The sequence below is a fragment of the Physella acuta genome, unplaced genomic scaffold (assembly GCF_028476545.2).
Source record: "Physella acuta isolate Inbredline_101_S28 unplaced genomic scaffold, ASM2847654v3 ptg001058l, whole genome shotgun sequence".
Taxonomy (NCBI): domain Eukaryota; kingdom Metazoa; phylum Mollusca; class Gastropoda; family Physidae; genus Physella; species Physella acuta.
In genome coordinates this window covers 155722-175287 of record NW_026732575.1, presented here as the reverse complement: position 1 = coordinate 175287, position 19566 = coordinate 155722, and the positions used below count along the sequence as shown (strand labels likewise).

The following is a 19566-nucleotide window of genomic DNA, read 5'->3' as shown; positions in this document are numbered from 1 at the left end:
ACACTGACAATTAAATCATTATAAATTATTATTTAAACATTAAGTCATGTTATTTTTTATTAAGTATGTTTCTTTCATTTAATTATTGTATTGTGTAGCATATAACAATGTATATACGATATTTAAAATATGTAGCTAGAATACATTCGTCAGCTTTTAGCGGATATGCATGTTACGGTAACGATAAGAAGACAAAGTAAAATTGTTTAAGTAATAATAATTTTAAAGAATGGTTCAGTTAAAAAAAACAAATGAAAACTTACGTGATTACGGTAAAAGAAGAAAAAAATACGAATCGTTACCTGTTGTAATAATTTGAAAAGAAACATGTTTTTGTCTTGTATAATAACTTCTTTGAGACCGGCTACCAAATTTAAAGTTGAATTAATGTTCCCTTGTGTGGCAATTTTTTTACTATTCGTTTCCATCTCATTTAATCTAATACTGAGTTGATCTATTTGGCTCTGTGTGTTGGCTAACTTTGTTTGGATTGATTCGTTTAAAACAGACAAATTATTTTCTCTAAACTCTGTGTTAGAATTTAATTTATTTTCCATAATCTGTAATGTTTTCTTTATCTTATCATCCATCATGTCCTCAACTGTAGAAAAACTTATCTTTTTATAACTGTTATTTAACTCTGTCTCTGTTGGACCAAAACTTTTGTCTGTGCTGAACTTATCGCCGCCAGAATGTGACATATGTAATGACAATGTCATGTCTGCACCTTTCAGTCTATCTGGGTCTTCAAACGATTTGAGAAAATCGGCCATTGTGTCAACAGATTTAACATAGTTAGATGTTTCAGCTTTCAAGTTCATTATTATAAAAGATTCACGTGACTTTCTTTGTAAACTCTCTGTCTGTTTTCCAATTCTATCAATATATCCTGTTGTATTGACATAATGTATTTCACATAGGAAAATGCAACCATTGCAGTCTGAACTATTTGATAAAAAAATATCCAATTCAGAAAACGTTTTCGATATTTTCCCCTCTACTCTTGTTCCAGCTCTTTTATAATCTTGAAACTTTGAATCTGATTCTGAAATAGACGCCACCAAAATCTTCCCCTCTGGAATACTGATCCTATAGACTGACATGTTGACAAGAGCTGATATCTGAGTGTCTTCTCTTATGTTTTCTGTACACTGGAGTTGTGCACAAAATAAATCCTTGCCGTGGTAAAAATATTTTCTGTTCATATCGATCTTTACACCTGAAAAAAAAAACATCAATAAGGATGTTGGCTATGTTTGGTATTTAAACCTTCCAAGAAAAACTATAGGATTTGTGTGATGATAATGATTGATATTTTAAGTATTTTAAAGCAAAATTTAAGACAAAATATATAGCATGTAGCTGATTGGTGTTGAGGAAAAGAAGCTTTAAGACAGTTGTTAAAGTCTGGACTTTGTGACAACTGGCTGTCAAGACCAACCGTCCAGTGTTTAACATAAAGGTCAAGTCTGTATTTATATATGGAGCACATACTCGTAGAACTTATCACTAACACATGAAAATAAAAAACTTTCTGCAAGCCTGAAAATTATATTATTAATACATTGGTCTTAGGTGTCAGCAATAAAAATCTATGCAGGCAGTCCACCCAAAGGATGGTCGAAGAATAAAACGAAAAGAACAGATAGCGATGGATCGACCACACTATGAGGAAACCAGCATCCAACATCACCAGAAAGGTCTTTTTTTATAGAAATGACATTGCAAAATAAAAAAAAAAAACGTTCATCCCAGAAATTCCCGGAGATGGGAATTGGAGACAAAAGCCAAAAAGATATGCTGTAACTAGGGACAAATAGATACTGAGCCTCAGGATCGGTATGATTGGCTATATTTTACTTGCGCCTATTCCTCTGGATGGAGCCACAAGCCTAAGCATACAAGCACTACTAAGGCGGGGAAAATTTATAAATGTCATTACATTAGTATGCTAAATGGAGGCTTACCCATATGAAATGGAGCATCCCGAAAATTTAAAATCAAATTTAAAATTAGATGCGTTAATATTTAAGTGCTACATCGCAACAATAAGTATATTCAAAAGGTACTAACAACTATGCGAATTAATAAACCGGGCGTGGTGATTTCCCCTAAACTTTCTTGTAAATTACATTTTGAACACAGAATGGAATTGAATAGAAAAAATTGCGCTCGAAAATAAATACAAATTACGCGTGTAGAATAGAGCCAAGAATTTGAGTTTTTATAGAGGAAACACAGCTTAACTCTTTTAAAGGTGATTATACTTAAATTCAGCCATATTCAAGATGTTGTGTCATCGATTATCGACTTTTGTTAAAGATTTTCGATATATCGGTAAGGAAATAGCGTGAAAAAATACTTCTGTTCACCTGAAATCATTCAAGATTTTATAGCATCAAGACAAAAGGATCGTTTATCTACTTTTTCAATTTGGTCAATAAACTGAAAAGGGTAATCAAGTTATCGTTATTTTTTAAAAAGAAATAGACGAAAGTGACACTTCCGGTCATTGGAGTTTACTCAAAAATTGTTAGAGATTCAAATGTAGGATTTTATACTCATATATGTATATTCATCTACCTAACCGAAACAGTACTCAAGTTATAGTGTTTACATGAAAAGAGAGTAAAGTACTCCATCCGTTTTCTTTTAAAACGTGCACAATTTGAAGGATACATAAGAAATCTGAAGCGTAGTAAGTACAACATTCGGTTCCGGAAAACGCTCAAACTTTGATCCAAAACTACAAATATGATAAAATTCTTAGATATGAAATTTGTTAACAAATTTGAAGCGGTACTCAAGTTATCGTGTTTACATCAGATACACAGACAAACAGACAAAATTAGAAAATAACTGTATTTTTCTGACTTAGTGAGATGCTAAAGTGTCAATTTTTATTTTATTTTTTATTTTTTGCACGTTCTCAATACTTTGTATGCCACAAAGTAAATATGCCGATTTACATTTTAGAAAAATGTTTTTTTTTCTAGATTCAGAGGTGTTTGTTTTCAGATATTTGAATCTTGTGTTCTCATGAATGTAATTGATAATTACCTTTATTACTGTTATTGAAAAAAAATAGCAATCGAATCTTACCTGTACTAGAAATAATATTCACAGCGATGAACATGTACAGCACAGGGAAAATCATTGTGGTAGCAATGTCCAATTATTCTAGATAAATAAATAAACACAATATTTTTTAAAAGCCAACTTCACTTTGACGACTGCAATTTCAACTAACGATTCGAAAACGTGGGCTGGTTTTATAGTCATTTTGTTTTCTTCTTTATTTTTTCAACACTATCTTTCCGACGTCAATAAGCTAAAAGGGGTAAATTGGATTTATTTTTAACTTCCAAATTCTTTCCTAAAATATTTACCCTGCAAAGAGCCAAACACTGGTACACTTTTAGATGTATAATTTTCTTCACATAGACTTTTTAACATTTTTTTACCACTCCGTTCTTTGCCAAAACTCAAATGTTTCGCTTACACAAAAAATGTAAAATACTAGTTTAAAAAATAAAATTCTGCATGTAGTTGGAGATTTATGTGACATAAGTGCGTTGAAACAGCTCTCGTCGAGATAAAAGGGGAAACAAAAAACGTAGAAAAGAACTTTAAAACGTAAATTGATTTAGCCAAGGCAAAAAAAAAACATTTTGTAGAAAATGAGGGTTCAAAACTTGCGGGTTATAATACAAACTTCAAACCTGTTTACATCGTTAGATGAAAATAACTTACTGGTGCAAAGTATTCTACATTAAGCACTTCTGAGCTTGTGGTTGTTGTTTACAGTAGTTTTTTTCAAAGACATTTTTTAAACCTGGGGTGCATTTTTTTTTATATTTCCCATACAGTAAAAAGAATTATTTACCTCCAAACACATTGCGGGTATTAAAAATATTTTTCTTTTCGTTATGAGTTTTGTTGATTTTTGAAGAAATGAGACAGGCCAAGATGAAGTTAGGAAAAGTCAAGTCCGTGCTGGAAGAGAGCTGAATGTTAAGGGCAAAAAAATATTATATTAAATAGGATTCACATCCAGACGAGAAAATGTTTAAAGTTTATTTATCATCAATATTAAAAGAATATTATTGTTGGAAGATTAGGCTGATTGGTATCTTTTTTTTCAGTTATAATCATGAAAATGTTGACGTGATTTAGCCACTATAGGAAAACAAAATGGAACTATTTATTCACGTTGCTGTTTGTGTCACATCAGAATACATGTAAGTTCTACCACATGATGCCACTTTAGAGCATGAGTATTAGACTAGATCGGTGAACTGTACATGAGGAACTCTTAAATCCCTTCTCGATGCCATGTGTAATAAGTAATTGTTACGCTATCGCTTCAAGAAGTTTTCTGTGACATTTTTAGACACTAGTCGAGTACCAGAACACTTGATGGACTCGTTGGTTGATCAACGAGATGTATTATTTTAGGATATAACCAGCCTGCTGTTTTAGGACATTGCCAACCTGCTGTTTTAAAACATGGCCAACCTGCTATTTTAGAACATGACCAACCTGCTGTTTTAGGACATGGCCAACCTACTGTTTCAGTACATGGCCAACCTGCTGTTTTAGGACATGGCCAACCTACTATTTTAATACATGGCCAACCTGCTGTTTTAGGACATGGGAAATAAAAAAATAGATAAAACTTAACATTATTGCAAGTATCGAGAAATATCAATGGGTTAATAGTACTACAATGGGGCAGCATGGTAGTACGATAGTGTCCATGAAAGTAAAGTTGGCATAAGTTGAAATGACCACACTATACCTTGATTTACCCATGTTACTCTACTTTATCTGTCCCGTTCATCGGCATTCGGCAAGTCTCAACGTGTAACGAGCGCAAAATTTTCTTTTTCTTCGAGAATTACCAAAAAGAAAAAAAATATGGCTTATGAATTGCAAACATACAGCTTCAAAGAAAATAAATTAAAACTTTAAAATACATTTCAGATGAGATCGAATATACGGCCTGTAATTCCAAAAGACCATTGAGATATTGTGCACTGGCAAATCCACTCACATCGTCTGGGCAGCCCTATGTTCAGAAGAGCCAGATGTTGCCATGTATAAGCCCCCTATCTAAACTGTTGTTTGACCCAAGGGACAGGACGTTACTTGTCCAACTTGAATACCATGGTACAGAGGCGTAGCGACCCTTCCCGGCGCCCGGGGACAAACTTTTCGATTTGCACCCCCCCCCTCGAGATTTCGATTTGCACCCCCCTCAAACTTTCGATTTGCACCCCTCTCAACCTTTAAATTTGTTTTTCCAACCCATTTTGGCGCCCCCTAAGGTCGGCGCCCGGGGACATATGTCCCCCCCCCGCCCCCCCCCCCCCCCCTCGCTACGCTACTGCCACGGTATCACAGGAGCTGTAGAAGGAAACCAGAGCTGGTGAAACTATCGCCTAAAAGGGGCTCCACCCTATTTGATTTCTGAGCTCGAGGGTAAGAACTCTGAATTTTCTAGTTAGAAGCTACTCGTTCATTCGCCCACCACTCCGACCATAGATCAAATATAAAAGCTTTAAAAACATTTCTTTCATTCGGGATCTTGTAGAATAACTAACATAATTATAGTGCAATGAAAATTAACAGTGCAAAATACCAGCTATATTTTGTGCCGTACAAATATTTTATTACTGAGGTGTATAAGATAAATACAGATGATAAGAAGTTTAAATGACATCAAGTGTAAGATAAACTTGAGAAAATCACTGACTGTTTTAAATATAAAATATAAAATGTATTTAAATTAATTCAGTTTTTTAATGTCACCGAATTTGGTTGTTAGCATTGTTGTAAGGTTTCAACCAGAATAATTTTTCGTTCCGCTATGACAGAACACGGCGCTTAACTCTCATTTTTACGAAAGTAATTAATCATTTAAAGAGAATCATCGCGAAATGTATGGCTGGTAAATAGCGTGCAATTCGGTCATTACGTTAAAAAGATTATTAACTATAGTTTTAAAAAAAGTAAGTGAATATATAATTATGTTATTGTATACAGAGTAGAGAGAAAATATTGTAAGCATGCAAGAAATCGGATTCAATTTTAAATCTTTTCAAAATTGATTTTTTTTAAAATCCCATCTGTATGTGTGTGTGTGTGTCTGTATGTCTTTGTGTATGTCTTTGTCAGTTTTTCCAGACATCTCTTCGGGGGGGGGGGGGGGGGGGAGAAAGGCGGCTCCGCCCCAATCGAAGAAAGTCTACCGCCCCCCCCCCCCCGAAAGATATGGAAGTAATATAGAAAGTCTACCGACAACCCCCCCCCCCCCCGGGTAAAAATCATTATTTTATTGTTAACAACTGTTTCATTCATTTATAAACTTTACATTTTCTGTTTTTTTAAAAATAATCCTATTGTAACTGTAATACTGTTAGTCTTGACAGTATTTGCAATATATGTGTACGATATCAGAATTTTACTCAACTTGAATAATATAGTTACTCCCCTTTCCAAAACATGCACGTAAAACTGATACAATAAAATAGTTTACAAATAAAAGTAGAACAACTGTAGGCATATTTACATTTTGAAATTTTATTCACTATTTTATCTAACAGATGTCTGCAGAAACAAACATCTAGTCAACAGAGAATTTCACTCAGCAGTTGACAGTCTGTCATAAGTTTGGGGAAGCGGTTTTGTTATTTATTTGATTTCAACTTAAGCTCTGAGCAATAGTTTTTATTGTTTAAAAATTTTCATCTACATACATGTAAAGCAGTGTTTGTAAAGTCGGCGAAATATTGTAAATTTAGCATGAACCAGTCGGTGTTAACACAAGGTTCTGTTTTCGTGTTATTATTTTTTTTTATAATCACGGCCGTCGTAGTTTCATCTCCACGTGCTCTAGAGAATCTGTAAAGTCTGTAATACCGTACCAGTTAATGCCTTCACTATTATCTTTACTAGCCCATACACCGTTTACGTTCACTTGATGACAATCGCTATACCACCAGCCGCCTTTAAAACTATCAACACAATGACGAGTTGAATCTATATCATTATCCCTATCTAGAGTAGAAAAAGCCATTCCATTGTGATAACTAAAGTTGTCTGTAGCGTTGCCTGTCTTGTATGTAAATTTTATCCTATACAAATCTGCTTCATTTCCCACCATCACTTTACTGTACACGGCGTAATAGGATTTACCTTTATATTTCATGTCAAACCTCAGCTCACTGAAGCCCTGTAAATAAATTAATTAATTATGACAACACTGAAATGAATTTTAACAGTTTTAAGTTTAATTGATTAAACAATACAGTTCAGTAAAGAAACAATTGAATGCAGTCATACCAGCTAGTGAATGTTTCAATGTGCTTGCTAATGTTTTTTTTTTAAACATGAACAAGTATACAACAAGATCTATGATATAACATTTCCCCACCCGTCCTTAATCAAATATCATCATTACTATTATTATTATTTTATCATGAAAAACATGGTTTGTTGTCACAAAATATTCTTATTTTCATTTTACACACATTGCTATATATAAATAAACTTCTTTTAAAATGTTTCATTCTCTTGACATTACCGCGTATTTTACGTTTTAGTTGTATAATCCCATTGCTGCATGTAGAGATGCTACTTCTTGTTTAGTAAATTATGTTGATATCATTATCACTTTGCCCTTGTAGGGCGATATTATCTGCGTATGCTAGATGACAGTGTTGTTGCAAATCCTGCTAATTTTATGGAATAAATTTGTTTCTCTTAGGAATTATTTTCTATCGTTTCACTAGTGTGGAGGTTTTTAATTATCCTCTCCTTTGTTATATAGCACACAAGATATTCAACTGGCCACCAAATTTGAACCTCTCTTGATTATTCGCCCTACAACTTTATTTTGCATCAAAGTAGCTGCTAATTCAAATATCAAATGTAAAGCCCCGTATCAATGTTGGAGCATTTTCATGTAACATGAAGTGGTACTTACTCTACTTCTGGTTTCTTAAAAGCCAAGAACTTGCAAACCGTTTAATTTTGGTGAACTGAAACGGTACTTAAATTATCGTGTTCACAGACATACACACAAACAGGCAGACAGACAAACACAATGAGATAGTCCCAGTTTTTTACACTCCAGTGAGGTGTACATCGTCGAGATTCATCAAATTTCTGTTTTAATTTTTTTGCATAATTACAATGCAGCCTGTACACTTCTTATACGAAAAAGTAAAAATTAAAGCATTAAAAAATTAATAAAATCATTGCTATAGCCCGAGTGTACTGAAAGTGCCACCATCCTTACTGTTACATTAGAACATACGAGAAAGTTTAGAGGAAGTAACTCCCGCTTTCTAAGCTCCTGGTTAATTACATTCTTTATCAACCGCTGGTGAGAGGCCGATAATGGTTGTGAACGTGTTAAAACATTGTGTTTGTAAAGAGAGGATGTTTTTTTGTTCACTTGAATAAGGGTGGATACCTGGTTTCTAGACGTATGTAGATTATTAAAGTTGATTGAAAATGTGTTGGTATATGGTGTTAGTGATATACGTTTTTTAAATACAAATTTATATTTATATACTATATTAACGTTATATTTTGTTGAGTTTGACTAGTTTTATCACTTATATCAGAATGACTAATGCGCCTTCCAAGACCAACCATCATAATAATGTTATCGGTGGACATCCACATCAAAATAAAAGTAATTGATAAAAGAATAGGACAGCAATACATTTTTTAGCAATTTTTTGGAGCTATTGCTTCAAATTTGAAGATTAAATATAGCCTACGTTTTGTGTGAGGTTTGAGATCCAGTCATTTCCCAGCCAATAATCTCCAGCCAAAAATCCAAAACCAGTTTTGTAGTCGCTCCAGTTTCTGGTGAAATTTACGTCACCTGACACACGTTGCTGAATCAAAACAAAAAATGACAAATGTATAAAACAATTGAGTTGTAGGAAATACCCTCAAACATTTCATTTAAGAAAGAAGAAGAAGACATTCACGAACCTTAACAGAACAACTCACAACACGTAGCAAGAGACATTCATATGGTGTTTTGATGACGCAATCGTACAAATAGTAAAATAAAGTCAGCGGGATTGAAAACCATTGGTCAAACCTGAAAGACTCAACCAGAAAGATTTTCATATGAGATAAATCAGGATCAGATTCACGTAAAGAAAACATTTCGTTTTAGGCAGAATCAAATCTAGAAACTTTTAGAGCAAGTCTTCAGTTGTCAGAGGAAATCGTGTGGCGTAGTCGAGTAGTAATTGATTACACAACTTAGAACTAGTCAGTTAAAATAAAGCTACTAATTTTTAGGGAGAATATCTAACAATTTTTAGCGCTATTTACCGATGTTTTCTAATTTTTATATTTAATATTTGAGTTGTGTAGAGGAATAAACTTCGTTATTTTTAATCACATAGAGATAAGCTTTGTGTTGTATTCAACTAAATAAATACAAAACAAGTTCATCCTCACAAAATAAAGATTGTGTGTAGTTATCTGGTTAATATATATATATATATATATATATATATATATATATATATATATATATATATATATATATATAATATATATATATATGGGATAGACGCGTGGAACACTTGCATATTGTAAAAAGCGACTTGATTGTCAAATTGTAATATTCTTAAAGTGCTTACTTTTGTAAAACAATCAAAATTGATGATTATAAAACTCAATATTGATAATTTTAAAAATTCAATTTTAATTTTTCATTGACTTATCGTGAAAAGAACAAAATCAAAATACATGTATAACCCTTTACAAAAATTCCAATTTTGTTTGAAAAAAGTAAACAAATTACTTCCATTTGTAACAAATACATGTAACGGACACCAATCTATCAGCCAGATAGATGGCGAACGCTCCCGGATTCGTTCAACTGATTATACACAGATGGCGACAAGCCTAAATAAAAGAAAGTTAACACACTAATTCACTAGGACTCGTAATTGATGTCTAGGGGAAACACTAGAGAAACTACTGATGCCAACAATACATTTAATCTGCATATAACTTGTAATGAGTGTACAAAGTCGTGGCAGAACACTAGATTTATACAGGAATAAAATAGATTTACAGAATGAACAAAACCCAACTTACAATTCGTGGGAAAAAATAATATGATACACTATCACAGCTTTTAACACTTCAGAAAAATCACCACAGTATACACAACGCTGCTATAAGCATAAAGAATTACTTAACCACAAGTAATATAAGAATATGCTACTTAAACAACTTAGTTCTACACGGCAACACACAGGGCTTATGTCTCTCAACGACGTCTGATCAATGAACTGCCTCGAGACACCTGTGCGCAGTCTATTTATAGACTTAGGCAACATGGAAGGTCACCTTCAAATCATAAGGCCATTGGTTGTGGTGGTCATCTGGTCTGAATCAATCAATCATATCTTGACGGAAAATTTCTGAGTCTAAGACTCTCTTAGTAAGACAGCGGAAAAAACCGGTCATTGCACCACAGACCATATATGGTATTATAACAACTGTCAAAAATAAAATTACCAGACCTAAGTAGGTCACATACATGTGATTAAAAAAATAAAGACGTTTTTTAAATTTAATTTGATGTTTGTTTTTGCGTTAGTATTTGTGTTTGCGTTTTTGTTAGTTTGCGTTTCTGTTTGCTCTTCTGTTTGCGTTTGTGTTTACGATAGTGTTTGCGTTAGTTATTGGTTGTTTTATTTTGGGTTTGTATTTGTGTTTTACTTTGCTTTTGCGCTTGTGTTTGCATTTTAATTTTTGTTGGGGTTGGTTGTGATTAGGGTTTAGTTTATAGATTTGTTAGGTTTAGGGTTAAGCGTCCTACTGACGGTTCTTTACAGATAGGGTTTTCATAGAGGCCAGTGCAGGGCCTGGCAGGTATGGCTAGTACAATATATTTTAGTCCTAAAACAATGAAAATGTTGATGTGGTACATTATCTTTTAAAATATTTAGAAACATCTTTTGATAAATGAAATTGGAATTCATTTCAATTAGCTTTCTGAAAAGAAAATATTTTTATTTACCACATGTCATTCATGAAAGAAAAAAAATAGAACTGTATTAATTTTTAGAAACATTGATATTAAAATGCTAATCAATACCTGTATGACAATCCATCCTCCACCGTCTGTTTCGATATCACACAAGGCGAGTTTATTCTTATTTAGTTGAACAAAGTTTTGTTTGGGTAGACTTGAGTTATCGCTCCTAGCACACTAGAAAAAAATGAAATCAAATTAACATTTTACAACTTAAAGATATAACAAAATCTTGAACTACATTACTTTCATTTTCCGCAAATCAATTTTTTACATGTATCACTAAAAAGAATAAACTAGAAATTTAGTAAAAACATAAATTTTGCTCTTTTAAATAATAATTATTCATTTAAACTTTATTTATGTAGAAACGTTATTCAGGTACAATACGATTAACTAAAGACAAATTTCTTTCGAATACCATAAAAGTTTCTTTATATAAAATTATTTTTTAAATTAAAAGGATTGGCAAAAGCAACTGTCAAAAAGTTTGAATGTTCTTTTCAATTTTTACCTGTTTTGTTAATTTTAAATAGAATTGGTTATCGTTGTACTCGTCAATAAATCCTTGCAAAGTTTTGTTGAGACCCTCTACCAAATTTAATGTTGAACTGATATATTCTTGTGTGATTGTTTTCTTTAAATTTGTTTCCATCGCATTTAATCTGATACTGAGTTCTGTCTGGTTCTGTTTGTTGGCCAACATTGTTTGCATTGATTCGTTTAAAACAGCCAAACTATTTTTATTTAACTTTATTTTTGAACTGAGTTTACTTTCCAACATCTGTAAAGTTTTGTTTACATCAAGAGTTAAATTCTTTATCACATCATCCACCATTTTATCATCGAGGGCATAGGAACTGATCTGTTTATAATTGTTATCTGATGAATCAAAATTTTGGTCTGTGATGAACTTATCGCCACCTGAATGTGACATCTGTAATGACATTGTCATGTCTGCACCTTTCAGTCTGTCTTGGTCTTCAAACGATTTGAGAAAATCGGCCATTGTGTCAACAGATTTTACATAGTCAGAAGTTTTAGCTTTTAAGTTCATCATTAGAAATGTGCCACGTGATTTTCTTGGTAAAATCTCCGCCTGTTTCCCGATTCTATCAAAAGATCCCGTTGTATTAACATAATGTATTTCACATAGGAAAACGCCAACATTACAATCTGAGTAATTCGAGAAAAAGATTTCCAATTCAGAAAATGTTTTCGATATTTTCCCATCTACTCTTGTTCCTGTCTTTTTATAATCTTGAAGCTTTGAATCTGATTCTGAAATAGACGCCACCAAAATCTTTCCCTTTGGTTCACTGATCCTATAGACTGACATGTTGACAAGAGCTGATATCTGAGTGTCTTCTCTTATGTTTTCTGTACATTGGAGTTGTGCACAAAATACATTCTTGCCGTAGTAAAAACATGTTTTGCTCAACTCTATTTTTAGACCTAAAAATAAATAAAACACGTGTTCTTTTTTTTTAAGATTCAAATGAATAAAATAATTCAAATTTTTGTGGGGCATCTAAGCAGAAACAAATTTCCTCTTTTCCTCTGTCAGAATAACTAAAACAATTCGATGACTCGTAAATAAGGATTGAAGGAAATCAATTATCAGTGATATCTAATCTTAAACTTCCTTGTGACTAAATTAGAGCAGCTTTTTACATTAAATTCTGGATATCAAGAACTGAGAAGTACTATTATAGAAAGTTGAAGATAGTGGAAATGTGCTTGCCATTTACTATCTTCAATCGAGAGACTACTTTAAAACATAGGAAAGTTGAGATAAACGCCCACGATCTGGTGAAGCTTTGTACACCCTTCTTGGGCTCCAATTGTTTGTAATGACGGTCACGAAAGCGGATATAAAAAAACATAGTTTCTGAGAGAATTATTGGTATTTGAGAGGATTTTTGGTATCTGAGAGATTATTGGTATCTTAGAGGATTACCGATATCTGAGAGATTATTAAAATGGTTTGATCCGATGAAATATACCAAACATTTTGAATTTATCATTTAAAATGGGACGTGACGTGCGGCTAAATATTTCAAGTAATGCAGCATCGCAAAAATCAAAAGTGTGGAAACTGCCACTAGGTTTTAAAACGTATTATTTTCAATATGTAAAAATAAAAAATAAAATTAATTTTGTCACCGATTTGCACGAGAGCGGTTCGTTTTAGGACATAATGACATGCTCTCTACAATGCAAAAAAGTTTTTTTTTTTTTTGTTTTGTTTTTGTTTACAGTTAATATGAAATAAACACAAGAAAATCCACACAAATTAATAAACAAAATAATTATCTTATTAAAATTGCATTTGGGTTTTAAAATCTTTTTTAACAAACATTTTTCTAATTTTTTATAAATAAAAGTAAGTTATTATAAAAACATTATAATGATTAATAATTATAATTAGACAATATATTTTGTAAACTCATTTATGTGAAATGTTTACGTTTATATAGAATTTACATTGACTTACCTGTGCTAGAAATAAAATTTACCGCGATGAATATGTACAGCACTGGGAACTTCATTGTGGTAGTTAATTATATTGATTAAAAAAAATAAGAATTTACAAAAACAAAGGACTTCACTTTATCAACTTGCACTCAACTAACGAAACAAAACTGCGGGCTGGTTTAAATAGGGTTATACAGGTATCTTCGTTCCCATTTTTATCGAACTGACGACCTTAATTAAGATAGGGTAAATCAAATTTATTTTTAACTTAAGATTTCGAAAACAAACTATTAAGATTACAAAGTACCAGGTAATGGTGCACTTAGATACTTTTATCTATTCAAGTAAAGTTTATACTTTTTGCGCGATCCGTTCGAAGCAAAAATAAAATGCTTGGAAATTTAGCTTGGAATCATGCGTTAAAATGATGCGGCGAAAATGCTTTAGATTAGATAAAATATGAACAATATACGAAATTAACGGCCACGAAAAAAGAGCAGGTAAACTGAAAAACATATATTAACGGCAACAAAAATAGACCACGTAGGCCTAAACTGGAAAAAATAAGTCGACATCAATCAAACGGAGAAAACAAATTTTATGGAGTGTGGGGTTTAAACGTACAGGTTATCACCGTGTAATCTTTAAACCTGTTTACATCGTTGATAAAAATAACTGACTGTGATAGACATTCTATTTTAAGCACATCTCAGCATGGGCTTGCTGATTACAACTAATTTTTTTTTTCTATTTTAAATCTGGGATGTATTTAAAAAAAACACCCTTTCCGTATGATATGGATAATTTTTTGTTTATCTGATAAAACTTAACGTGAGGGTAAAACTGTATCTCCATCTTGCTTACTGCCCCCATTAGCTACATACCTTCTTATCCACTCCACCCTCCCGTAACCAAGCTTTTCTCTCGTTGGCTAGATTGTCCACGTGACACACCGCCATGTTAATGCTAACAGAAAAACTCACTCTCCTCTTACTGACTTTCACAAGAGAGTTCAGGGCGGTCTGTTCTTCGCCCACATTATCGTTTTTTCTTTTATTTTGTTATATTTTTATTTACCTTAACATTCTTGTAAATTAAGCAATTAAATTATCAATGTTAAAAACGTATTTGCTAAATCTAATAAGTGCACCTGTAGTCTATTCTTTCAGTTGACTTAGTCTTTTTTAGTAACTTATTATTTTATTACAGGCGAAAAAAACGGAGTTTACTTGCCTGCTGTAAAATCTTTAAAGAAATGTGGTTATCAGATTTGGCTATTCGTATTTGATTACTGATACTAGCTACAGCATTTTTATGTTCTCATCCTGCCTGTGACTTAGTTCACGTGGCAGTAGATTATTACATATTATTAATATTTGATACACTTAATTCCCGATAAAGAAGTGGCGAAGACCCTCCTATCGGTTGAATTATATGATTCCTACTAGTATAACACTATTATAATATACATTACTTACTAAAACGTAGGTCTACTGTTTATTATCAGTTGACGCTTGGTGTATAAATTAAAACATATTTTATTTAGAATTGAGAAGCCTTTCTATTTTTAGACTCAAGAAAGTATTAAAAGGATGTAGCTTTTTACTTTCTCGTATATACGAAGTATAGAGAAAGTATTGTAATCGTGCAAAAAAAAAAATCGAGATTTTTACAAATCTCGACGCTTTACACCTCACTGATACGGAAAAACATAATTTTGCAATATTGTCCGTATGTCTGTGTGTCTGTCTGTCTGTCTGTCTGTCTGTCCGTGTGTAAACACGATTACTTGAGAACCGTTACAGCTAGGTTGATGAAATTTCATATATAAGTATTTTATCAAAATCGTAGATCCGTATCAACTTTTGAGCGATTTCCGATAACCGGAAGTGGTACTTTTCCTACTTTGAATTTTTCAAAAGCCTATAACTTGAGTACTATTTCAGATAGATAAATGAAATTTCACATGTAAGTAAAAGATCTAATTCTCTACCTTCTGTAAAATTTTGAGTAATTTCCGTTGACTGGAAGAAGTAATTTACGCTACTTCCGATTTCTCAAAAAACTAATGTAAATTTTAAAAGTACTAATAATATTGCGCACGATTATGCGCTTTTTTATTTGGCGTTCACTTGGTGTGCAATTAATTTGTCTACGAGATTTTATTCTATTTTTAAAAGTTTAAGTATTTAAAATGGATTAAAAATCATGTCTATAGCTCGAGTTCCCATCCCCTGTTATTTTATATAAGAATATTCGAGAAAGTTTAGGGGAGATCACTCCCGGTTTATTTAATCTAATTATGGATTATAGTAGTAGAGTTTTTACTAAACATGAATGTTCAATAGAATATCAAAAGAAAAGACACGTAGAAGTAGAAGAAGAACAAATTAAAACAGCAACCTTCATAACATTATGTATTATGATAACTAAACAGTAACAAAATATAATAATGCTCCATGCCACCTACTAACCGATATAGTTTACTATAACACATTTATCTATTACTTGCATTCTTACAGAACCCACTTTACAAAGCTTTATCAATACCTTCTTGTTATCGATACACATGTGTCTGATTACCTTTTGCAATTAATTAACCTTTTTTACTTTCTCGTATATACGAAGTATAGAGAAAGTCTTGTAATCGTGCAAAAAAAAAACAGATTTTTGTAAATCTCGACACTTCCCTGAGTTGGAAAAACATAGTTTTGCAATCTTGTCCGTTTGTCTGTTTATTTGTGTGTATGTATGTGTGTGTGTCTCTGTGCGTGTGTGTCTGTAAATACGATAACTTGAGTACCGTTACAGCTAGGTTGATGAAATTTCATATATAAGTATTATATCAAAATCGTAGATCCGTAGCAAATTTTGAGCGATATCCAATAAATGAAGTGGAACTTTTTATACTTTGAATTTTTCAAAAGCCTATAACTTGAGTGCTATTTCAGATAGATAAATGAAATTTCACATGTAAGTAAAAGATCTAATTCGCTGCCTTCTATCAAATGTTGAGTAATCTGCGCAGGAAGTAGTAATTTAGGCTATTTTCGATTTCTGAAAAAAAAACAATGTGAGTTTATAAAGTACTAATAATATTCCGCACTATTATACATATTTTGTTTTGCATTCACTTGGTGTGCAGTAGTTTTTTCTACGAGATTCTATTCTATTTTAAAAAGTTTAAGTAATTAAAAATGGATTCCCGAGTTCCCATCCCCTGTTGTTTTATATAAGAATATTCGAGAAAGTTTAGGGGAGATCACTCCCGGTTTATTTTATTTTTAAGTTGTCTTTAAGTAGAAGACATATCCGATCACTTACAGTCAACTTGTGTTTATCTCTTATTGCTTGCTACTTATTCTTATTCTATTCTACGAATTATAGAGTATTAAAAGTATATACAAAGATTATTTAGATGGAACAACTTTTACACTCAAAGGAAAGAACAGACGGGTGGTAGACTTTGGGATATTTATGGAAAATATCAGGTATAATTATGAAACAGTTGTATAAAATAAAACACATTTTAACATATTTATAAATGATATGTATTTATAAATTTATTTCTAAGTAAAGTTGTCACTTTTATTATTTTCTATTAAATTCCTGTATGATGAAAAACTCTAGGGAGACAACAAATAAATAGCAAAATACATATTTTTTAAAAGTGCTACACCCCCTTGAATCGTACTGAATCGATACGACATCTACAACAGTTATCATACACAGAATCAAATGACATGCACCAATGCATCTATTTTAGCTGGTTAATAATAAGCAGCTTCTCAAGGATACTCATTATATACTATAAGACAAATTTTAATTTTTTTAACTTTCTCGTATATACGAAGTATAGAGAAAGTATTGTAATCGTGCAAAAAAAAAAATCGAGATTTTTACAGATCTCGACGTTTTACACCTCATTGATACGGAAAAACATAATTTTGCAATCTTGTCCGTATGTCTGTGTGTGTGTGTGTGTCTGTGTGTCTGTGTGTCTGTGTGTCCGTGTGTAAACACGATACCTTGAGTACCGTTACAGCTAGGTTGATGAAATTTCATATATAAGTATTTTATCAAAATCGTAGATCCTTATCAACTTTTGAGCGATTTCCGATAACCGGAAGTGGTACTTTTCCTACTTTGAATTTTTCAAAAGCCTATAACTTGAGTACTATTTCAGATAGATAAATGAAATTTCAGATGTAAGTAAAAGATCTAATTCTCTACCTTCTGTAAAATTTTGAGTAATTTCCGTTGACTGGAAGAAGTAATTTACGCTACTTCCGATTTCTCAAAAAACTAATGTAAATTTTAAAAGTACTAATAATATTGCGCACTATTATGCGCTTTTTTATTTGGCGTTCACTTGGTGTGCAATTAATTTGTCTACGAGATTTTATTCTATTTTTACAAGCTTTTATTTAACTCACTTCCTCGTCATTCTGTCTGTCGTCAGTCTAGATAGAAACGCAGGAGTGAAAATTCGGACAGTTCTACTTGACCGATACGATTCACAGTTGGCACGTGGGTCAAGACATGAAGACAATGCAATCTGAAACTAAATTTGACTTAATTGGATGCCTAATTAATTTTTTATTAATTAATTAAAATTTGGACCGAATTATTAGGCATGTCTATCCAACCACATCACACGCGTCATCACGTTCCATAGCTGTGCCATCACCTTCAGTAGGCGCGCCATCACGTTCAATAGACGCGCAATGGTTTTTAGTCATGTAACACTATTGTAAATAAAACATGTAAAGTACTGAAAAAAAAATTCATAAAAAACGTTTTAATAACAAGCTTTTATGTAATGATGCACTAAAAAGTAGAAAATAAATTATACACTACTATTTAAATTACTATAAAGAAAAGCGTGGGTCTCTTCTCAAATATTAGTAAAGGTATCCAATATGTACTAAAGTACTAAAGTGACCCACGCTTTTCTTTATAGTAATTTAAATAGTAGTGTATAATTTATTTTCTACTTTTTAGTGCATCATTACATAAAAGCTTGTTATTAAAACGTTTTTTATGAATTTTTTTAAAAGTTTAAGTATTTAAAATGGATTAAAAATCATGTCTATAGCCCGAGTTCCCATTCCCTGTTATTTTATATAAGAATATTCGAGAAAGTTTAAGGGAGATCACTCCCGGTTTATTTATTTTTTTTTATTTTCTATTTTTATTAAATGAGGATCATCATGAAAACTTTTGGGAACCTGAGGTATAAATAATTGATCCTCAAATCATAATTTAATTACTTTTACTCTTAATATTATTGTCAATTTGTGTACATGATAAGATAATTTTATTCATTTAGTTTGTTTTGTTTCTTCACTTTCCTAAGTATTTACGTAAAACTATTCACACAAAACAGTTTACAAATAAAGTAGAATGACTCAATATATATTTACATTTCGAAATTTAGTTACAATTTTACCAAATATGCATTAATGTGATACAGAACAGACCACTACATGAACATAATTAATATGTTGTATAAAACTGCTATTTTCTTTAAATCATCTTTACTGTTTTCTTATAAACAATTAAATCCTTACTTAATTAGTTTTAGTCTCGACAGTATTGGCAATATGTTTGCACGATAACATAATTTGACTCACGTTGATAATTTTGTTATTCCCCTTCTCTAAATTTTTACGTACAACTTTTAGGCCTACAGCAAAAGAGTTTACAAATAAAAGTAGAATAACTATGATTATTTACATTTAAAAGTGTAAAACATGCATTGATGTGATACACAACGGATCTCTACAGAAACAAACATCTAGTTAACAGAATTTCATTCAGCAGTAGACGGAGCGTTATTTATTAGGGTAAAGCGGTTTTGTTGTTTGTTTGATTTGAACTTAAACATTAAGCAACAGTCTTTATTGTATGAAAATAAAAATCAACATAAATGTAAAGCGTTATATGTAAAGTCGGAGAAATATTATAATTTAGCGTGTCATGTATCAGTAGTGGTT

At 31.9% G+C, this 19566-nt stretch overlaps 1 protein-coding gene across 1 annotated transcript; it reads right to left on the bottom strand.

Moving 5' to 3' along the window:
* Nucleotides 1–6859: 6859 nt before the first annotated feature.
* LOC131955191 (angiopoietin-related protein 7-like) lies at nucleotides 6860–13641 on the bottom strand. The gene is made up of 5 exons (XM_059319211.1): nucleotides 13587–13641; nucleotides 11604–12544; nucleotides 11153–11266; nucleotides 8796–8915; nucleotides 6860–7237 (listed from the first exon to the last, which is right to left on the bottom strand). The coding sequence occupies exons 1-5, from the start codon at nucleotides 13639–13641 to the stop codon at nucleotides 6866–6868; spliced, it is 1602 nt and encodes a 533-aa protein (XP_059175194.1). The 3' UTR covers nucleotides 6860–6865.
* Nucleotides 13642–19566: the final 5925 nt, after the last annotated feature.